General features: G+C 40.9%; 1 protein-coding gene across 1 annotated transcript in view; it reads left to right on the top strand.

Moving 5' to 3' along the window:
• The window catches only part of LOC133618606 (adenylate cyclase type 6-like), a 166032-nt gene that overhangs the window by 41817 nt on the left and 99578 nt on the right, over nucleotides 1-24637 (top strand). The window contains exons 3-4 of the mRNA XM_061979127.2: nucleotides 5070-5290; nucleotides 5369-6305. Of these exons, the coding sequence (XP_061835111.1) occupies nucleotides 5271-5290; nucleotides 5369-6305 (957 nt within the window). The 5' untranslated portion in view covers nucleotides 5070-5270. The remainder of the gene's footprint in view (nucleotides 1-5069; nucleotides 5291-5368; nucleotides 6306-24637) is intronic.

Raw genomic sequence — 24637 nt, 5'->3', positions numbered from 1 at the left:
AGTCTGCCCTGTGCTCCTCGACTACGGTCTGCACCGGAGCCGAACAACAGGAAAAGTGTAACAATTACATTATTACCTGTCACTCTTTATAACTCCTTGTGCAGATCTGAATGCTTATTATTTAAATGTTTACCTAAGTTTGAAGCAAAGGTGGTAATACTAATCGCCACATTAGGCGAGGCGTGTTTTAAAGCAGCTGTTGTGAGAGTAGCGTATGAGTGTGTGTGCTCCTTTAAAAATGCCAGTATGTGGAGTAAGGGACGTAAGCAAGTAAGGAGAGGTAGCGGTAGCATGTGCAGGAGTGTTAATAGCATGGTGGATGTCCGGTTGTGCCCTGTGGAAATTATAAATAAAGTGACCAAGTTGTAACTAATCAACAACCTCGTCATTCCGAACAAAGAGTGGAGCTTTACAGACCCATTGCCGGGTAAAGTGAAGGATGTAACCTCTGACAAAAACATCGCTTGTATGCACTTTGTGTGTGCGTTTTGACACACTCAACATCATACGCCTTGGCTCTGTAGTCACCGCCGCACAGCGACATTCAGATGAGGGTAGTGATTTCGCACCGAATTCAATTGATTAGTACCGCAATACTTTATTAGTACCGGTATACTGTACAACCCTAGTCTGAAGTTGAAATTGTTGAAAAACTTTTCTCCGATCACTTCGCTGTATTGTTTTCCGTAACGTGCTTATAAAGCCAGGCTACTCCGTGCGTCTTGGCGTGCCGGGTACAGCACAATTAACCTGCAAACTGCATCATCCTTTTCTGAATCCATCACCTCATCTGGGATCTTATCTCATTGTGATTTGCTTAACTCCACCCCAGATGAACTGCTATCTTATTTTAATAACGCCTGCATGGAGGTCATGGCCATTGAAACAGACACGCACTAAACCAATGACGCAGTCGTGGCTGACCGAGACCATCCGCGAGCTCAGACGTGCGTGTCGACGCGCTGAGCGGAAGTGGAAAAAAGACAACCTTTGAGTCTCTCTACAAATATTAAGAAACAGTCTAGTAGAATATGAAAGGGCAGTCAAAGCAGCAACAAGCACTTATCTTTCTCATCTTGTGTCTAAGAATAGCCACAAATCACAGGTGCTATTTAACACTTTGAACTAGTTTATTTAGCCACTGAACTCCAACAGGGTGGTGCTTTCTTCTACTCTCTGCAAGCAATTTTTCTACATTTTTGACAGAGAAAATATATACGATTAGAGTGTACCTTCCTGCTGCTGTAGTCTCAGTGGAAACATGTCTTACTGCCTTGGAGGGTTTTGAGCCAGAGTCCCTCCTTGACTTTACAAATATAGTTCAACAGATAAAACCTTCTGCATGCCCACTGGACATTATCCCATGTCGGCCTTTTAAAATGTTTTTACCTTGATTGAGCCTTGTATTGTCCAACTCGTAAATTTTTTCCTGAGATGTGGATATTTTCCAAACTCCTTGAAACATGCTGTGGTCCAACCACTTATCAAAAAGAATAACCTTGACCCCAATATTTTATCGAATTTTAGACCATTCTCGAAGTTCCCTTTTTTTATCCAAGGCTCTAGAGAAGGTTGTTTATGATCAACTACATTTATATGAGAATCAGCACCTCCATGTCCGAGTCCATGGTTCTCGCCCGGAAAAGGGTGGAGTGCCATCTCCGGGTTGGGGAGGAGACCCTGCCCCAAGTGGAGGAGTTCAAGTACCGCGGAGTCTTGTTCACGAGTGAGGGAAGAGTGGATCGTGAGATCGAAAGGTGCGGCGTCTTCAGTAATGCGGACGCTGTATCGATCCGTTGTGGTGAAGAAGGAGCTGAGCCGGAAGGCAAAGCTCTCAATTTACCGGTCGATCTACGTTCCCATCCTCACCTATGGTCATGAGCTTTGGGTTATGACCGAAAGGACAAGATCACCGGTACAAGTGGCCGAAATGAGTTTCCTCCGCCGGGTGGCGGGGCTCTCCCTTAGAGATAGGGTGAGAAGCTCTGTCATCCGGGAGGAGCTCAAAGTAAAGCCGCTGCTCCTCCACATCGAGAGGAGCCAGATGAGGTGGTTCGGGCATCTGGTCAGGGTGCCACCCGGACGCCTCCCTAGGGAGGTGTTTAGGGCATGTCCGACCGGTAGGAGGCCACGGGGAAGACCCAGGACACGTTGGGAAGACTATGTCTCCCGGCTGGCCTGGGAACGCCTCGGGATCCCCCGGGAAGAGCTGGACGAAGTGGCAGGGGAGAGGGAAGTCTGGGCTTCCCTGCTTAGGCTGCTGCCCCCGCGACCCGACCTCGGATAAGCGGAAGAAGATGGATGGATGGGATGGACATTTGTATGCTGTTTTGCAAGACCTGTGTCACGTGACTTCAAATTTGACATCTCATTGGCTAGTTCTGAGACAGGATCGATTGCTACAATCTTAATATACCAGAGGTGAGTGTTGCTCTTTGAAGCAGCAAATTCTTTGACAAGGAATTTTTCAGCACTGAATCTTTCAGCACTGATTTTTTTACACTGAATTTTTGAACACTGAATTTGAAAACATTGAATTTTCAAACACACACATTTGTATGAAATGTTAGAAAAATTAAGTTCACAAAATTGAAACACAAAAAATTATGTTACATAAATTCAGTGTCGATAAAAAGACAGAAATGACCCTCCATATAATTTCCCCAGAAAAAACACGCTCTACAGATTGAACTTTTTGGATGTATTATGATGTACCTTATTGCCATATTTTATGACCTGGCTTAGAACGTGGCTGTTGCTGTATAGTGTGCAAATAAATTGGACATTTTGTGTATCCATCCATATATCCATTTTCTACCGCTTGTCCCTTTCGGGTTCGCGGGGGGTGGCTGGAGCCTATCCCAGCTGCTTTCGGGCGGAAGGCGGGGTACACCCCGGACAAGTCGCCACCTCATCGCAAACATTCACTCTCACATTCACACACTAGGGCCATTTTTTTTAGTGTTGCCAATCAACCTATCCCCAGGTGCATGTTTGGAGGTGGGAGGAAGCCGGAATAGCCAAAGGGAACCCACGCAGTCATAGAGTACATACAAACTCCACACAGGGGATCGAACACAGGACCTTCTTATAGTGGGGCACATGCAATAACCCCTTTATCGCTGTGCTGCCCGGCATGTTGTGTAATGATTTTATATTTAACACTATTTAGTGTTGAAATATATATATATATATATATATATATATATATATATATATATATTTACATTTTAAGTTTTAGTGTGTTATTTCAACTCGGGAAGGCGTGGCTCGGTTGGTAGAGTGGCCGTGCCAGCAATTTGAGGGTTCCTGGTTCGATCCCTGGCTTCTGCCATCCTAGTCACGTCCGTTGTGTCCTTGAGCAAGACACTTCACCCTTGCTCCTGATGAATCGTGGTTAGGGCCTTGCATGGCAGCTGGCGGGCATCAGTGTATGAATGTGTGTGTGAATGAGTGAATGTGGAAAAAGTGTCAAAGCCCTTTGATTACCTTGAAGGTACATAAGCGCTATACAAGTGTAACCCATTTACCATAACTCTATGAGGTGTTATCAAATAGACTACACGTGTTGTTCTTTTTACACTGCACACCAAAAATAACACCAAATGGGTGTTTCATTTAACGATTCTCGGTGTTGTTATCATCACTTACGCTAGTGTTGACCCTTTACACTTTTAAAAGTGTTATTTGACACAATTTGGTGTGGACCTAAAAGGACCACACAAAAGTTTTGAAAATAACTCCCAAGTGTTGATTTAACACTGTCAAATTTGCTGCACTCATTTGTGACGTCACACCTGGATTACTGTAATTCTTTGTATGCAGGCCTGGATCAAGGCTCTCTCCAGTGGCTGCAGCGCATGCAGAATGCTGCTGCTCGTCTTTTAAACAAAACTAAGCAAAGTGAGCACATTACTCCTGTTCTGGCCTCTCTTCATTGGCTCCCAGTTACTTTTATAGTTCATTTTAAAATGTTATCTTATTGTTTTTAAATGCTTGCACCAAGTAGCCCTGCCCTATTTTATTGAGCTGCTACAGCCTTATTCTCCCAGCAGGACCCTGAGGTCTTCAGACCAGCTCCTCCTGGCTGTCCCTAAAACTAGACTCAAAATCAGAGGAGATAGAGCCTTTTCAGCGACAGGGCCTAGACTGTAGAACAACCTTCTAATATCTACTAGATCCTCCCAGTCTCTGAGCCAATTTAAATCTAGGCTAAAAACATATTTTTATTGCCTGGTGTCAAATCCAGTTAGGCAGGATATCCTGGTCGTTGTATTTCTTGTTTTATACATTTTTATGTATTTATTTTTTTTAATCACATTTTAGTTATTTTAGGTGATATATTCTGCACTTCTGTTAAGGTATATTTTCTATTGTACTCATCCTTTTGTGTTACAATTATTATTATTATTATTTATGTAAAATTCTGTACAGCACTTTGACCAACTGGTGGTTGTTTTTAAATGTGCTATAAAAATCAATGAACTGAACTGATCAGTTTTACCCAAATAGATTTGTGTGAGTCCGCCATTTATATCCAGTTGTAGTCCAAAGTTGTAGTCAGTAAGTTCTTTCTTTTTCTTTTTAAGGGGCAGACTAGTTCGTACATGCACATGCATGCTAAAATCCGGTTGCCATTTCTAATAAAACATAGCGTATAGTTCTAACTTATATCTGTCAGCAGAATCCATGTGGAAACACTAAAAACTACAACATGGCTGACAGGGTGAGACAACGTCAAAGGGGGCTTGGCCTGGAGGAGGGCTGTAACACGTAATTTAAGACCGCTCACAAAACGGCGCCTTCTAAAGAGACAGTCAGAAATCGCCTTGAAAATGGTCTGGAAAACAATCTGTCATTTTTTTTTTACCAAAGCACCGACATTACATGTTATGCAGACCACAAGGAAATGTTTTAAATGTGGACATTTTTTTTAAAAAGTGGAGCAGAAAAGTGTGAGAAACATACTCATGTTATAACATAATTTAAACATACATTTTGTATAATGGGGCACAATTCAAAGTGTTAAAGTGTCCGTCTTTTCCTGTTTATGTGAATTTTTCATCTAGACCCAGCAAAATCGGCGGCGACGAGCCTGACAGCAGAGTCTCAAAAACTTTTGCACATTGACTTGACACAGGATTTTGACTCCATCCAGTCACCCCCAGCGTGTGGCTCTGCGTTGTGGCTACCAAGAAACCCCTTGCTCTTTCAAAACTTTGTCCAAGTCGATAAATGAGTGAGCCAGCTGCAAGGGAAAGGGCGGGGACATGTACCAGAACCCCAACAGGTAAATACAGAACTGATCTGGAAAGACTGTATTTTATAGATATTTGTGTGACCTGCTTGTGTGCCTGTGTTAACACAGAATGTCCTGGTTCAGTGGTTTCCTAGTCGCCAGAGTGGATGACCGTAAGACTGCGTGGGGGGAGCGCAATGGCAAGAAGTCCAAACGGAGGGGAGGCTCATCTTTGTGCAACCCACGTTACATGAGCTGCCTGCGGGACCCAGATGCCATGGACCCCCCATCTGGAGCCCCCCTCCACCAGCACCACCGTGGAGGAGTGGCAGGGGCCATGGGAGGTGGGAGTAATTTTGGTGCCCGATGCGGCTGGCAGGAGGACCACTACGGCAAAAGATCCGGGCCTCACAGGGAAGGGGTGGGGCTGAAATCAGTGGACTTGGACTTTGAGGACGGGGAGTTGAAGGGCAGAAAAGGTGGGTGTAATGGAGGAAATGGCGACATGGGCGAAAACAGCACCAACGGTGGCGGGGTGGTGACTGCTGCGGATTGCTGGCTCAGGGTGGTGCGGGTATTCCAATCGAAAAAGTTCCAGTCCCGCAAGCTGGAGCGCCTATACCAGCGATACTTTTTCAGGCTCAACCAGAGCTCCTTGACCATGCTGATGGGGGTACTTGTGATTGTGTGCGGCATCATGTTGACCTTCCACTGTGTCCACGCCCCCCCTCACGTGGCCTATTCATCTGCATTATCGGTGGCAATGGCGCTCTTCATGGCTCTTATGGTAGTGTGCAACCGCAACGGCTTCCATCAGGACTACATGTGGATGGTCAGCTACCTGGTCATCGGGGTTTTGCTGTCAGTCCAAGTGTTCGGGGTGCTCATGGTGGCTCCTCGTAGCGCTTCGGAGGGCATCTGGTGGTCCGTGTTTTTCATATACATCATCTACACCCTCCTGCCCGTAAGGATGAGGGCGGCCGTGGTAAGCGGAGCAGTGCTGTCCATCATACACGTGGTCACCACCTGGCAGATCAACCAGGAGGACGAGTTCCTTTGGAAACAGGTAAGAGAAGCTTAACCACTGGCTGCTTACGCTGCACACTTTGCTCAGCAAGGTTAACTTGAACTGACACAGAAAGTAAACAGGATAGAAAGTACAATGACAGTTCTGTGTTTGGAAAGCCTTTCAGGTATTTGCCTTGGGTGTAGATTTTAAATGAGTTCTGATATAGTCCTGATTTAGTCAAATCCAGGAATATATTTTGTAATATTCTGAAGTGATAACTCAGAGCAGACTGGAGTGAAAAAAAGTTTGGATTGCGTATAATTGTTTGTTGAAGATATCGAATCTTGAATCATTTGAGGCTAAATGTAGTGAACTATTTAGCTGCAACCAGCAAAGGCACTGTTGAAGCAGTCTCAAGTCATTTGTAGCCTAAAGAAGAACATGATGTGTCATACAGTATTTGGGACGTTGACCTCCCTCTGGCCAGCATTATTATGCGTTATACAACCGTGACATCGAAGTAAGAGTTCAGAACATTCACAGAGTGATTAAATAAGAAAAAATAATTAGGGGTATAAAAATCAATCAGTACAAACCGATAACCGATTTGAACTTTAGAGATATGAATACATCGTTTGGCGAGCCTCTGGATCGATCCATATGTAATATGGATTGCTCGATGTCTGTTTTTGAAAGTCATGAATCGGTTGATTGTAGATCTGTTACAAAATATGGCCACTGTAATCTTGCGAGACTTCTATGATGACGTAATACGAGCACTGTTGTTTGTGTCTGACAACGACAGAGCAACATGGCAGACAGTAATTCTGATTGACTTACCGAAAGAACCAAGCACAGACCAATCCATAAATTGTGCCAACCATGGAAGGCACCACACAGTGTAAACCAATCAGAAGCAACCTAAGGCGGGTCTTTGCGTCTTTGTTTTTCACACACACCTCAGCACAGTGTTGTCAACTTGGTGACTTTCTCGCTAAATCTAATATATTTCCTACTCCTCTTAGTGACTTTCTTTCTCAAAAGCGACTATTGACAAACCTAGCAACTGTTTTGAATGATTGGAGACATGAAAGCGCGTATCACTCTAAGTTCCTCAGCGTGCAAATGGTGCTGCTGTGAGCCTTTCCTCTCAGGCTGTCTACAGAGTGTCTGTTCTGATGGTGCGTTCCATTTGTACTGGTAAGTCTGAATTTCCAAGTTCCTTGTTGGAATTTCAACTGGAACACCCCTCGAGGTCGGATTTCTGACTCTGAAAGTCAGAGCATTCTCCCCACCCCCAGATCGTTTCAAAGATGGCTTCCCTGGATGTAAACAATGATATCCGCTTCTATAATCATAATTATGTTTTTGTAGTAGTAAATCAGCTATACACAATGTATTGCTGTATGTTTATAAATGATAACATCACTATAGGGCTGGGCGATGTACCAAGTTTGTAAGATATATCGATATACTTTTAAACAAGATATTAATTTTAAAAAATCTTAATATCAATATATTTTATTTCACGTTAAAATTACCAAATCTTGCTAATAAAGCTGGCGGCTGCTTTTGCTTTGTCTCAAACTTGCTATAAAAGTAAATTCTAGATTATAACACATTCATCTCTCACCTAGTAGCAGTAGACTAATATGGCCATGGATCGACAGGCTGGTTGACTTTCGCTGGTTGGCGAAAAAGACACAAAAAGACGCTTTTTGGTGCAACTTTTTTTTTTAACCCTTCGTGAGGATTGTGATTGAATCTTCATCCAAACAGTGGTTATGTGAGCGTCCCGTCGGTCGACATCCCAGCCACAGTGGAAATATTACAGTAAGTTTGTTTCATTATGGTTTAATATAGTTTATATGTTTATCACATAGCAATTCTGCGGATGCTAGTGTCAAAATAAAGCTGCATCTGGGTAGCAATCGGCGTTCTAAAACCTATTGCTCATCCTCTTTGTGTTCGGGCTCAAAAATATATAAGGTACTGAATCATCATTTTCCCAAAGGAATAGTTTTTGGCTCTCAACCAAGTCTGCTTGATTAGCATTGTTGTTGATGGGGAAGGGATCTTCGGTTCCAAGCACGACGTCACTAGAGATGTCCGATAATATTGGACTGCCGATATTATCGGCCGATAAATGCTTTAAAATGTAATATCGGAAATTATCCGTATCGGTTTCAAAATTTCAAAACCCCGCTGTGTACGCGGACATAAGGAGGAGTACATAGCGTCAATAAACCTTAAAGGCACTGCCTTTGCGTGCCGGCCCAGTCACATAATATCTACGGCTTTTCACACACACAAGTGAATGCAATTCATACTTGGTCAACAGCCATACAGGTCACACTGAGGGTGGCCGTATAAACAACTTTAACACTGTTACAAATATGCGCCACACTGTGAACCCACACCAAACAAGAATGACAAACACATTTCGGGAGAACATCCGCACCGTAACACAACATAAACACAACAGAACAAATACCAGAACCCCTTTCAGCACTAACTCTTCCGGGACGCTACAATATACACCCCCGCTACCCCCTCCCCCCCAACACAACCCCCACCGGCCCACCCCCCACCCCCCAACCCCACCCACTCCCACCTCCTCATGCTCTCTCAGGGAGAGCATGTCCCAAATTCCAAACTGCTGTTTTGAGGCATGTTGAAAAAAAATAATGCACTTTGTGACTTCAACAATAAATATGGCAACTTGAGTTGATTTATTTTGGAAAACCTTGTTACATTGTTTAATGCATCCAGCGGGGCATCACAACAAAATTAGGCATAATAATGTGTTAATTCCACGGTTGATATCGGTATCGGTAATTAAGAGTTGGACAATATCGGGATATCGGATATCGGCAAAAAAGCCATTATCGGACATCTCTAGTTATTTTATATGTTAAGCACATAGCAACGCTGCGGATGCTAGTGTCAAAATAAAGCTGCATCTGGGTAGCAATCGGCGTTCTGAAACCTATTGCTCATCCTCTTTGTGTTCGGGCTCAAAAATATAAGGTACTGAATCATCATTTTCCCAAAGTAATTGTTTTTGGCTCTCAACCAAGTCTGCTTAATTAGCATTGTTGTTGATGGGGAAGGGATCTTCGGTTCCTAGCGCGACGTCACGCGATCACGTGACTGCCTTCCTCATTATCTCTCAAAATGGCTCGGGAATCTCCATGAGATTGATGCTATTTTGATCATATTTATTTATCTGCAAACTTAGGTCTTTTGATGTCCTAAATCAGATGTGTATGATTATAACTTCAATTTAGAGGCCACTTTTTTGTTCCACTCTACTGGTACTTTAAGATGTGTATCATATTTACAAGGAGCTAATATGGTGTGAGCAGACATGGTGGTTTTGTCACCACGTCACATCTGCCCACTGACATGTTGTGCGGCTGTGTGGCTCTTGTCGTACAGTGTGTTGTTTGTGCGTCATGCCAAGGACCTGAGGGCTTGCTGAAGGTGAGCCTGGGCTGGATGGCTCTGTGCTTGTCAGCGTGCACGCTGTGTGACAGTGGGACAGTGCCATGATATAACGCAGGATCACTCTGCTCTCTGTGCTGACACACAAGAGGCGCTTTGTGCTTTGTGGCCAAGGAGTTGAGGCTAAGGGGGGCACACTGTGGTGGGTAATCACGTTCTGATCTGCCCTTTGTAGCCCTTTTATTGGAAAAAGGGCAATTCAAATGACTCTTATCCTGGGTAACTTTGTTGCATCCATTAAATGAAGGGAAGTCTTTCTTATGGTGGGAGTTGAGGGTACCTCTGTAGTCTTTACCATCAAGCACACAATATACCATAGTGCAATCCATCATCAGCTCCAACAATGTTTGCCTTATTTAAGAGAATGAATGCTGTGAGATAAAACTGTGGCCCAGTGATGCTGTCTGTATTCCTAAGGCCGCCTGTGCACCACCAAGCACAGTTTTACAGTGTCATTAATCACAGCTTCTCACTTGTGGGCAAGTATTTCCTCTTTCTCCAATAACTCATTAACCCCTCTGGGTTTCTGTTGGTGTTGATGGGTGTGGATAAAGTGTGGATCCTCATTTCCGCTTGTTGCAGATAAAACAAGTGCTTTTCAGTGAGATAGAAAGGTTTTTTTATTGACCTTTTCTGTTGCTACGTTAAGTTAGTTCACATAATCAAAAGGCAAAAAAGTCATAGCATAAATAGGTACTATGATTATTGTGATCTTTTCTGACTTATTAATGTTGATACGATGTTGGATACTCGTGGGTATATAATATTCGTTGGTGGCCTGAAACAAGTGAATGAAGAAAGTGAGAGGCTAATAATGGCGCTTTGTTGTTATCGTGTGAACAAGCAAACAACAACGTAAGGATTCAATGATAAACTGTATTAATAAATGACACATACACCCCCACACACTTAAAAAACACACACACCTTTATATAAACATGGCTATACAGTAGTACATTACAATTTATTTGAATCCATTTATAGCACAAAAAAACAATTATGCTGCAGTTTGATACATTCTAAAGAAGAAGGAAGAAGCAGAGCTTATTTGATCCTAACTCTGTTCCATGGTATCAAACATTGTACTTCAACAGTTCTTTTGCGTTATAACTGTAGGGGTGCAACAGCACTCAATACTCACGGATCGGTATGTACCTTAGTACAGAAAGGCAACAAAATGGCAAGCCATAAAAGTCTTTACTTTTATCATTTTCATTTGATATATTTGATTTTTCAAATAAATCATGAATTAAAAACTACTGGCAGCAAATACTCCAATGAATACAATTGTCCAATGAACAAATAAGAATATACTGTAGATATGGGCCACTTTGATACATTTTGTGCATTTAAAGTGGTTAAAGATAGGTAATATATATATATATATATATATATATATATATATATATATATATATATATATATATATATATATATATATATATATATATATATATATATGCTCTATTGGTGAGTAAGAAAATTATTGTACAACATTATAATATCGCTCAATAATATTGAATGTTATTGTTAGATGCTGAGGACCAATAATAAAACAGCTGCATAAACCCCTGGTTTATGTGTTTCTTTTTAATTAGGTAGAAGCTATAAAGTTGTAAAATAATATTGCTCAATAGACGATATGTTGAATATTTTTTATTTCTGACAGTCCAAATAGGTTGACACACACACATAGGAAGGAGGACTCTCTGTCCATCGTCTGTCTTTACAGCACGATCACCTCCTTTTTCACAGCCATGTGCGTAATAACTGTGTTAGATTACACATACTTTTTAGACATGCAAAATAAAAACTGTGCGTGCTGAATGATGATAGTTGCATCTTACTTTTATTAGTAGATTGCACAGTAGAGTACATATTCCTTACAATTGACCACTAAATGGTAACACCCCAATAAGTTTTTCAACTTGTTCCGGGGTCCACATTGATGAATTAATTAAGTATAGTCGTTCTGATGATAAGCATATATTCTGCATATTCATGAAGACAGACACGCTAAATGGTTGTGCTCCTTATTCTGCTCACTTAAGGGACGCAGTCCTCATATGTTTGCACTGTTTCTTAATTTGACGCATATTTGTGAGTTTATTCCTAAGTAGGGATGTCCGATAATATCGGACTGCCGATATTATCGGCTGATAAATGCTTTAAAATGTAATATCGGAAATTATCGGTATCGGTTTCAAAATTGTCGGTATCGGTTCCAAAAAGTAAAATTCATGACTTTCTGAAACGCAGCTGTGTACACGGACGTAGAAAGAAGTACATAGCCCCAATAAACTTTGAAGGCACTGCCTTTGGGTGCTGGCCCAGTCACATAATATCTACGGCTTTTGACACACTCACAAGTGAATGCCATACAGGTCACACTGAGGGTGGTCGTATAAACAACTTTAACACTGTTACAAATATGCGCCACACTGTGAACCCACACCAAACAAGAATGATAAACACATTTCGGGAGAAAATCCGCACCGTAACACAACATAAACACAACAGAACAAATACCCAGAACCCCTTGCAGCACTAACTCTTCCGGGACGCTACAAAATACCCCCCCCCCCCCCCCCCCCATACACACACACACACTTCAACCCCACCCCCCCAACCCCGCCCACCTCAACCTCCTAATGTTCTCTCAGGGAGAGCATGTACCAAATTCCAGGCTGCTGTTTTGAGGCATGTTGAAAAAAATAATGCACTTTGTGACTTCAATAATGAATATGGCAGTGCCATGTTGGCACTTTTTTCCATAACTTGAGTTGATTTATTTTGGAAAACCTTGTTACATTGTTTAATGCATCCAGCGGGGCATCACAACAAAATTAGGCTTAATAATGTGTTAATTCCACAACTGTATATATCAGTATCGGTTGATATCGGTATCGGTAATTAAGAGTTGGACAATATCGGAATATCGGATATTGGCAAAAAAGCCATTACCGGACATCTCTATTCCTAAGATTGGATTGATCTAACTCCTGTTTAAAAAATGTTTTCTACATTTTCAGGTAGCCTGTTGTTGTTTGCTTTGTATAATATTTTTTGTGGTTTGGAAATGTAAAAGGTATATACATTTCAATATTTTAGGTTTATTGAACACATAATTGTATGTTCCCTGCAGACAGCCATATAGATTATCCTAACTGATCTTCTCTGCAGCACTGTGAGAGATTGAAGTGTACTTTCATACACACCTTTCCATACAATAAATCAGACATGGTAACTATCAGAGAACAATACAGAGTATGGAGACATTTTTGTTTCAGAATTTATTTTGCCTTATTCAATAATGAAATATGTATTGCCAATTTACATTGTTTGTACTAAATGTGTGGTTTCCAGCTTATGTTGTTATCTATTTTAGGTTTTAAAAATGTGTTTCCTTGTAGGACTTGTACCATGTCAGTGTCTATACCAAATATTGGTATTTGTGTTTGAGTATCTATTTTTGTTTTTTGGAATATTATTATTTACTTGGATTCAAAGAATCCAAGTAAATGTTTTTTTTAATTAAACCATCTTTGTGGTTTGTGCATTTCTACCATAATAGGTTGCATTCATTTCTGTGATGTTTCCCCTGAGCAGAATGCAGTAGTGTCACCTGCGAATAGTATTAGCTTTAGAGCAGTGGTTCTTAACCTTGTTGGAGGTACCGAACCCCGCCAGTTTCATATGCGCATTCACCGAACCCTTCTTTAGTTAAAAAATAAATAAATAAATATATATATATATATTTTTTTTTTTTTATTTTTTTTTTTTAATTCAAGGCAAAGTTATGTTTTTTTACTGGTGCACAAAATGAACTGTGTATGACCATCACCTTGTTCAAAGAACAAAACCAACACAGTGCATGAACTCACAACAAATTACACACCTGCAAATCAGACGGAAAATTAGAGGGAACATTGTTTGGGGGTATCCATAATACGGCGATAGGGAGAAGTTTTTATTTACACGATGAGTGTCTAGACCTCTGTGGTAGAGGCTCCGCCGAACCCCTGAAGCTGACTCACAAAACCCCTAGGGTTCGATCGAACCCAGGTTAAGAACCACTGCTTTAGAACTTTCATGGCTTTACTGATGTCATTTATACATAGGTTGAATAGTTTTGGACTCACAACTGACCCCTGTGGCACACAGCAAGCTATATCTAAGCACACGGATGTGTGGTCTCCCAGCTTCACATATTGCTTCTTGTTTGTTAAGTACCAAGTTTAAATGGTTCTTCTGTGACAGAGCTTTTACCCAAAATACTTCAATTATCCGCATTGAAATTAATTAAAATCAGTTAACCCACACTTGGCCGCCAAAATCATCACAATTGGAACATGTAACATGTTTTATTTAGTAACATAATGAGTGCTAGGTATCATGGTCAATTTCCCAAATCGATTTGATTTCAATTCATAAGGTTTTAAACTGATTAATCACGATTCCATTCGATTCGATCTGCACTTAATATTGAAATGTCCTTTGTTTGTTCTCTTCACCATAAACAACTTTGGACAACTTTCACAAATGTTGCAAAAGAGCAATTTTAAAATAAGAAAGGATAATCAATATTATGCTTTGTGAATGGATATCGTAAAATAAAAAAAAATTCGAATCGAATCGATTATTTTACCCAACCCTTTTTGTAATATGAATGCACAGCATTTATCTTTAAAAGCGGATTCAAACTGTATACCGTGCTTCTGTCAAACACACCATTAGCAGCTTCTACATATTTTCAGGGATAAATGATTTTAACAACCTTAGCTGGCGTCATTTTAGCCTTTATGGACTCTTTCTGCTTTAGTATTGTGCAAGTTGAAGCGAGCTTGTACTGCTTCGCCCAGTCGGCTGCACGCACACCTTGGTAAATATTTCCGATGATTTATTTTTTTTAATTTAATGAATATCATTCACTTCTTCTTCTCAGCACTCTCCTTCAAACTCACCTTCTTCAGACCTATGGTTGGAAAGACTAATTCATGTCTCCCTGACTGTCTGTTTACTTGCTGTCTATTAGCTATTTTTTGCAAGTGAGACACAGGAAGTTTTGGTTGGCTCTTACAGGTTTCACTGTGACATTTTCTACGCCAACTAGCAACGGGAAGGCTTGAAACCCGAATTCTTGCTCGCAACCTTAAGTATAAAAAGTAACCGAGAGACTGCTGGTATCACAAAGATGCCATTGTATTAATATTCAAGACTGTGATTCCTTTAGAGCATTTGAGTATTTTGAGTAATAGTAAAATTCATAAAAAAATGCCTCAATATTAAAACAAAGAAAATCACATTTAGAAAGGATTACAAAGTCAACATGAAAAAGGGTTACATTTAGGAAATACAATCTGTGTTGGCCCTGCGATGAAGTGGCGACCCGAATACAGCTGGGATAGGCTCCAGCCACCCCTGTGACCCCAAGAGGGACAAGCAGTTGAAAATGGATGGATGGATGACAAAGAGCTCAGCATCAATACTGTAGTTTGTTTTGGTAAAGCAAATGTAAACAATCTTGGAAAATTAATTAAATTTTTTATATTAATATATTTATATTTTTTATATAATAATTGTCATGGGTCCGAAAACAGAGTCTAATTGATACATACAGCAAAAAAATGTTTTTATAAATTTGCCATTAGCTATTTTATTACACTGTTTGTGGGACGGTGTGGCTCGGTTGGTAGAGTGGTTGTTCCAGCAACTTCCCGATCCCGCTTCTGCCATCCTAGTCACTGTTGTTGTGTACGAGTGCAAGATACTTTACCCACCTGCTCCCAGTGCCACCCACACTGGTTTAAAATATAACTTAGATAATTGGTTTCACTATGTAAAGCGCTTTGAGTCATGAGAGAAAAGCGCTATATAAATATAATTCACTTCACTTCACTGAATGTAAAATAAATATGACAGTTCATTGATAACATAATGAGCTTTGCATAAATGTTTTTTCACTTGCTTGCTTTACTTGGTATACTTGCTTATAAACACAGAGAGAAACGTTTAAAGTATTGTTTACACATTCTTAGCTTGGTTACCGTAGCAAACGTAAACCAACAATATCATCTTTGGACTGTCCTTTGTCACGTCATCGGCGGTCACTCGAACGAGTATGACGATCCTCCTGGTAGGAGTGTATCCCTTTATGGAGGATGCCTGTCCGTGACTTTGTTTTACGTGGGGAGACTGGTGCACAGACAGTCACCACACGATCCTTGACAGAATCGGGTCAGGGTCCAGTGGCATGGAATCCAAGACGACTGGGGACCCTTTTCTGCTGCAGCCTTATTCCGCCATCGCAGCCGTTGTGGTAGTTCTTAAATCTACCGTCTTCCGCCTGCTTCGCCGTTGAGGTCTTCACCGTATCCCTGGCTAGGGGGCAGTCAGGTACTAGGCCTTTGCCAAGGGCCACCTGGGTTAACCGTAGTAAAGGGGTTAACCTCCTAGTGCCCCAAGACCCCATAGAGGAGCCTCCACTGCCGGATGCACTTTAACGTCATGCCCAGGACGTATACTGTAGGTCAGCCCATTCAGGTAAAAAATATAGTGTACATAAATTCAACATCAATACATCAACAAATGTCATTTCCAAATACACCCTGATGGGACTTGAGATAAAACTGTTCCCAAGTTTTGAGCAAATAAATGACATGCATTCCAAAATATTCCTGTATGACATTCTGACAATAAAATTGCACTTGTGTCCAAATACTGGGCTCTTTTTTGAAGTAATTTAAATAATCCAAATTCAAGCGTGTTATTAATCTGATAAATAAATAAATACATTTGACCAGCACTAGTATAAATCAAAGATAAACACGAAATCCAATTAAAATCTCCATCCATCCATCCATCTTCTTCCGCTTATCCGAGGTCGGGTCGCGGGGGCAGCAGCTTAAGCAGGGAAGCCCAGACTTCCCTCTCCCCAGCCACTTCGTCCAGCTCCTCCCGGGGGATCCCGAGGCGTTCCCAGGCCAGCCGGGAGAGATAGTCTTCCCAGCGTGTCCTGGGTCTTCCCCGTGGCCTACCGGTCGGACGTGCCCGAAACACCTTCCTAGGGAGGCGTTCGGGTGGCATCTTGACCAGATGCCCGTACCACCTCATCTGGATCCTCTCGATGTGGAGGAGCAGCGGCTTTACTTTGAGCTCCCCCCGAATGACAGAGCTTCTCACCCTATCTCTAAGGGAGAGCCCCGCCACTCGGCGGAGGAAACTCATTTCGGCCGCTTGTACCCGTGATCTTGTCCTTTCAGTCATGACCCAAAGCTCATGACCATAGGTGAGGATGGGAACGTAGATCGACCGGTAAATCGAGAGCTTTGCCTTCCGGCTCAGCTCCTTCTTCACCACAACGGATCGATACAGAGTCCGCATTACTGAAGACGCCGCACCGATCCGCCTGTCGATTAAAATCTCACCAAAATAAATGCTGACTCACCATTGTTAGGAAGTTGGAATTTGTTTTCCAGAGAGAAGATTGTTTGATGTGTGGTAGTCGCTGATCATCTAGTCTGGGACGGGTATAGCAACAATGATTTGGAAAGTTCTGGATAGATACTGAATAAGATTTATACCTTCCTGCTAAGTTTTTTTGTTTTTTTTCATCAACTAATTAGTGGTGGAACTGTTCAACTGTTCGATCTTCTAAGAAATATGAACAAATTTGCTTTTCACTGGGCTGTCAAAATTGTATTTTGTATTCACTTATTTCCATTCCTACATACTTTAGTTATTGTCCTGTATTATTTATTTAGATGATTTTCCAATATTTAACAAATCACTCTACGATTTTTACCTGTGCTTGTTAACATCCTGCAAAGTATTAATAATGCGTTTTATTCAAAATCTAAGAGAAGTGGTTTAAAATAGTTGCACTATAAGTAATTATGTAGGTCCTAAACGTTGTAAGAGAAAAAACATCTCCACCAGGTTCTTTCCGTACTTTTCATTAGTCTCCAGGATTTAATAGTGGAAATGCATTTTAATCAGACTAAACTTCACACCGAATCGATCCCATCAGCTGTTGTCAGCTTCACGGACAATTGCGGTGCTGGAGCGTTCATGCTGTGTGCATAATGCATCTAGATGGGGAGACTCGCATCCCAGCGGGGCAAGTGTCAATCTGTGATCACCTGTACAAAGCTGCAGCTATAAAATAAGTGAAGCGGCTGCAATTGCGGGAGAATCCGATATTCTCCCCACGCAATCCCTCCACCGGCTCCTTGATAAATAATTTGTGTGCCTAATGTGGCAGCAGCCTTTTAACAAGGAGACCTGTCACATGTACACTTAGCTCACAACTACAATGGGTGCCTCTCCCTCACGCACGTGCACACACACACACACACACACACACACACACACAGAGCACCCTCAATTCCTGGCCTAACAGTTTATTTTTAGTTACACACATTTATAGTTGCCTAACTTTTTATGATGATACACACACATTTTCCTGCATGCGGAAGTCACCAGCCATTGGGCCAATAGGAGCACTGGAAATTCACATCCGTTCTTTCACTCTCTTCTCTCTCTTACTTCTAAGAATCATGGGGAATAAACAGCATTGCTAAGTGTCTCCCTCTGTGCTTGTGCTCAGTTGGTCCAGCGGTTGCCATGGAAACAGGTATGACTCAAGTAGCAAAGACACAGTTTATTCTGCTGGTTTACAATTAGGTAACTGTCACTTCCAGTATAAACGTCCTACTAAAAAACAATGAAGAAAATATCACAATGCATTCGTGCTATTTACTTCCTCAGAGAATCAGAAGGGCCAACGATGTATGACAAAGGGCTCTGAGCTTTGTTGACACGCTCCCGCTTGCCTGCTGCTAGGCCATAATCCCTCTGACCCCCCATCCTCTGTTGTCCGTAATGAGACGGTCCATAATTAAACATGGGTCATATGAGTGGTGGTTGTCAAGGGTAAAGAGAGGCATACACAGGATGTTGTTTGGTTTGGAGAAGCTTCTATCTGCTGGGCTTGTCATGACTGGGCATGTTTTTTTGACTCAGTGCTGTACAAAGCTGTAAAATAGAACAACTTTTTTTTTACTGGAGACGATAGGCTTCTTTATGTTGCTATCAAAATTGAAATATGTCATCAAGCCTATTTATGGCTGTGTTTTATGCTCTAAAGTTAGACATTTTACCTCTGGCTTTGAGTTGATCCCCAACGACGCCATCAAACACCTCTATTTTCTGAAACCAATTTAAAAAAAAGTATTTTATTATCTCAACTTTAACTGTTTTCCATAAGGTTTCGCTATTCTTTAGAATGAAAGCACGTTGGCTTTTGTCCAGTGACGGAACACTTTAGTAGTCACACTCTCCCCACAGAAGTCACACCGGCTTGGTTGCCAAGAGAAATGCGTGGTGAGGACTTTGACACTGTGAGGACCCCCCATAAATACTAGTACAGACAAACATAGCATGAATGAATAAGGACATTTTAATTGAATGCTTCATGTTAGAGGCCTACTGAAACCCACTACCACCGACCACGCAGTCTGATAGTTTATATATCAATGATGAAATCTTAACATTGCAACACATGCCAATACGGTCGGGTTAACTTACTAAAGTGCAATTTTAAATTTCGCGCGAAATATCCTGCTGAAAACGTCTCGGTATGATGACACCTGCGCGTGACGTTACGGATTGTAGAGGACATTTTGGGACAGCATGGTGGCCAGCTATTAAGTCGTCTGTTTTCATCACAAAATTCCACAGTATTCTGGACATCTGTGTTGGTTAATCTTTTGCAATTTGTTCAATGAACAATGGAGACAGCAAAGAAGAAAGCTGTAGGTGGGAAGCGGTGTATTGCGGCAGGTGTTGTGCCGGATAACGCACCCCCGCCGTCGAATGCACCCCTTGACTGTTGTGCCGGATAACACAGCTGGTGTTTCATTGTTTACATTCCCGAAAGATGACAGTCAAGCTTTACCATTGGCCTGTGGAGAACTGGGACAACAGAGACTCTTACCAGGAGGACTTTGAGTTGGATATGCAGACACGGTACCGTGAGTACGCATGCAGCTGCGGCTTCCAAACATTTGGTCCCTTGCCCGTACGTGCGTGCCGCTATGTGCATGTCACGTACGTAACTTTGGGGACTTTGGGGAAATATATGTGCTGTATGAACTTTGTGAACGGTACTTTGGGCTGTGGGATTGATTGTGTTGTGCAGGTGTTTGAGTTGTATTGGCGGGTTATATGGACGGGAGGGGGAGGTGTTTGTTATGCGGGATTAATTTGTGGCATATTAAATATAAGCCTGGTTGTGTTGTGGCTAATAGAGTATATATATGTCTTGTGTTTATTTACTGTTTTAGTCATTCCCAGCTGAATATCAGGTCCCACCCGCCTCTCACAGCATCTTCCCTATCTGAATCGCTCCCACTGCCCTCTAGTCCTTCACTCTCACTTTCCTCATCCACAAATCTTTCATCCTTGCTCAAATTAATGGGGAAATCGTCGCTTTCTCGGTCCGAATCGCTCTCGCTGCTGGTGGCCATGATTGTAAACAATGTGCGGATGTGAGGAGCTCCTCAACCTGTGACGTCACGCGCATATCGTCTGCTACTTTCGGTACAGGCAAGGCTTGTTTATCAGCGACCAAAAGTTGCGAACTTTATAGTCGATGTTCTCTACTAAATCCTTTCAGCAAAAAATGGCAATATCGCGAAATGATCAAGTATGACACATAGAATGGACCTTCTATCCCCGTTTAAATAACATCGCATTTCAGTAGGCCTTTAGGGCTGCATATGACCTAAAAATAATATCCCCCTTTTTTTTTCTTTTTTTTTTTTTACAAAAAATTGGATTTACGATTTTTTTCTCTACTTTTTAAAGAAACCATTGAATACAAATGACAGATGATTCAAAACAAGTTTTTTTTATTTTTTTAAATCAAAAACTATTAGTATGACACTGCATCCTACTCTAGGCAAAATTCTAATTTGTATAATGTTGTTCTTTTTAGACCAGATATAAATTGTACTTTTTATGGAATAATTTTCAAATAATTAAATTAAGAGCTGCCCTTGGGAAGCAATACTTCTGCTTGAATAGAATACTTCTGTTAACACAAATGTAGCATTGCATGCAAATAATCTCCAACATTGAGATCAATGAAGTGCAAACTTTAAACTTCTCTCTTTAATAAAATACTTCTGTAAATAAAAATGTAGTAGTATACATTGTATCCAGATAAATAATGAAGTAAAACATTGAGAGGACTATAGTTTGTTTCAGTAAGTAGATAAAGTAAATGCAGCCTTTTTCAATCACACATCTTGGTGGTGTGCAGAGCAAATGCATTATTGATCGCTCTGTGCATTGTGCTTCTTTCTCATCCTGCATGGCATCATCATACACACCTGCTTTAAATAATTCCACCATAATATGGTGATTTTTGGCCTCATTGTTTGTTGCGGTCTTGTTTGCCACGTAAAGAGTTGTATTTCCTCCACTCGGCTGGGGGCTTTGGTTTCAGATGGTGGAATAAGTTTGTTGTGCTGCTGCCTTTTTGAAACAAACTTTTCAGTGTGCCGTCACTTGTTTCACGCCTGTTTCTGCAAGACTAAAGTACTCACAACACTTCTCTTCACGTTTGCGTTAGCATTAGATATGTTTTGCTACGTCTGCTGCTAAGGAAGTAAGTGGACGGCGCAAGCTACGGAAGCTCCTGAGGGGCAAAAACTATGCCGTAGCAAGAGGAGAAAAAAAGAAGAGTTTAAAAAAAAATTCAAATATCATGGAATGCCATCCATCCATCCCTTTTCTACCGCTTATTCCCTTCGGGGTCGCGGGGGGCGCTGGAGCCTATCTCAGCTACAATCGGGCGGAAGGTGGGGTACACCCTGGACAAGTTGCCACCTCATCACAGGGCCAACACAGATATTTGTAAAAATGCCAATAAGCCCTTTAGAAGCATTAAAGATAAGCTGACTCAATTTAAGATATTGAATAGATTGTATTTTACATCTTTCCAGCTGTTTAAAATTGGTGTAGTAGATAGCAAGTTATGTATGAAGTGTCGGGCAGCTGAGGGAACTCTTGTTCATTTATTGTGGGAATGACAGAGAATAAAAGAGTTATGGTTGAAAACAACAAAAGAAGCAATCACATTCCTTAATATAAACATCCCAATGACACTGCAAACGTGTATTTTTGGGGATCTCCATCAATTTAGTAACGTGTCATCAAAGAGTAAAAATGCTTTTCTTTCAATATGCATAATAACAAAAAGGGTAATATTAAAAAAATTGGATAGATGTTGATAGTCCAACTCATACTGACTGGTACACACAAGCTATGGAGATGATATCAGTAGAAAAAACTGCATTTAGTTTAGATAATAATGAGTCATATATTGGAATATGGGATCCATTATTTAAATTTGTTTTAACTATTAAAAAACCAAAATATGACTTATTATATCCTTGTGGAAAATATTGGACACAGTGTGTTGTCAAGTTTATGAGATGCGATGCAAGTGTAAGCCACTGTGACACTATTGTTCTTTTTTAATTAATTTTCAATACATTTTTTTATTAATGTTTTTGATGATAATATCAATGAGGGTTTTTTAATCACTGCTATTTTGAAATTGTTACTAATGTTGATTTTGTTGTTGATGGTATTCATTTTTGTTTCGCTACTTTTGGATTGTTCCGTGTCATGTTTGTGTGTCCTCAATTGCTCTCAATTGCTCTGTTTATTGCTATTCTGGGTGTTGCTGGGTCGGGTTTGGTTTTGGAGTTGGATTGCATTGTTGTGGTGTTTTTGTGTGTTGTTTTGTTGAATTGATTAATAAATTCATGAAAAAAAAAAAAAAAAAATGTAATCATCTGCAACAAAACAGTTGAATATATCGGTACAACCGATATATCGCCCAGGACTACTCCATGGGGAGAAATTCTCTTTAACTTTTGACTTGTTTTTATTTAATTCTTGCATTCAGTCTTTTTGTGATAGCATGTTATGTGTCCTCGAAGGGAAACTGCACATTTTTTTTAAATTTTACCAACCATTCACAATCCCTATGTAAGACAAGAACACATATGTCTTTCTTTTTTAATGCATTCTGATTTGTAATATACGACAAGTGTGACGTCGCTAAAAAAACATAAAGCCCTCTAAAAAAAAATCCAAAAACCGTCAACAATACTCCATTTACATGTTGTGACCTGAATATTAACCAAGTACTAGCGATCTACCGTATTTTTCGGATTATAAGTCGCAGTTTTTTTCATAGTTTAGCCGGGGGTGCGATTTATACTCTGGAGCGATTTGTGTGTGAAATTATTAACACATTACCGTAAAATATGAAATAATATTATTTATCTCATTCACGTAAGAGACTAGGCGTATATCAGCAATCGTCACACACACACCAATAAAAATTTGGCGGGGGCGGGTCATGGCAGAAGTGCATTGTGAAAAACAAGATGCTACCTGCTACTACTTCCGTACCTATGAAAATTGATCATTTCAACATTGGCGGTAACTTATAAAAACTGAGAAGGTCTGAACAAAAATGGCACCGAAAAGGAAATCATATACTGCAGATTACAAGCTGGAAGTAGTAAAATATGCAGCAGGAAACGGCAATCGAGCAGCAGAAATAAAGTTTGGATTAAGTGACAAACTTGTAAGGCACTGGCACAAAATGTCCCCAAAAAATGCGACTTATACTCTAGTGCAGTGTTCCCCAACCTTTTTGTAGCTGCGGACCGGTCAACGCTTGAAAATTTGTCCCACAGACCGGGGGATTATTATTTTTTATTTATTTTTTCATAAAGAAATACAATCATGTGTGCTTACGGACTGTATACCTGCAGACTGTATTGATCTATATTGATATATAATGTTTATATTGTGTTTTTTATGTTGATTTAATTTCTTGTGCGGCCCGGTACCAATCGGTCCGCGGCCCGGTGGTTGGGGACCACTGCTCTAGTGCGACTAATATATGTTTTTTTTCCTTCTTTATTATGCTTTTTTGGCCAGTGCGATTTTTACTCCGGAGCGACTTATAATCCGAAAAATACGGTAGTTATAAGGGCTAACACAACTACTTTTAGCGACGCCGTGATCATAGATAGGTAACTAGCTTATGCAGCTATAGAGATTCTGAGCCAGTGAGCTGCTTCATCGCCTTTGGGTTGGTAAAAGTTAATTCTGGTTTCTTAATAATGCCTCTCATTTGTATAGTAGAAGGTTGTAGCCATAGACCAAGAAGTTGGTCAACGTTGACATTCAATTTAGACCCAGACTTGGCGAGAAAGACATGAAAAGACACTCATTAGCGCCCACGTATAATGTGAACGATACCCTTACCTAGTCAATAACGGGTAACCGAAGCAAAGAATACAAAAAACCCAAACGGTAAAATGTTAAATGATGTTTAACTGAAAGGTGCTTGTAACCTCAGCATTACTCAACTGGTCGCTATCAACACTTATATTCTGTATTCTGTATATCTCCAATATACCATATTTACTATATTCATCAGTCAGTGCGATGACTGCCATTTGGAAGTAAGAAATTTGGATTTGATTTATGTTCAGTATTGTAAATTTGGCCTGTCATTTGTAGAACTGACCACTTCTCATAATTATATGGTATATACTGACTGCGTGTAAAACAGGAAATGGCCTGCTCACTACTGAAACTAATATACAAAACGCACGCACGCACGCACGCACGCACACACACACACACACGCGCGCGCGCAAACAACATTTCGTAGAATATGAGAATTTTGTAGAATCTCGTAGAATCAGTGGCCTTGTGGTTAGAGTGTCCGCCCTGATACTGGAAGGTCGTGAGTTCAAACCCCGGCCGAGTCATACCAAAGA

The sequence above is a fragment of the Nerophis lumbriciformis genome, linkage group LG01, assembly GCF_033978685.3.
Source record: "Nerophis lumbriciformis linkage group LG01, RoL_Nlum_v2.1, whole genome shotgun sequence".
In the NCBI taxonomy this organism is placed as follows: Eukaryota; Metazoa; Chordata; class Actinopteri; order Syngnathiformes; family Syngnathidae; genus Nerophis; species Nerophis lumbriciformis.
The sequence above is the reverse complement of the archived record's forward strand: the minus strand, read 5'-3'. Positions and strand labels throughout refer to the sequence as shown.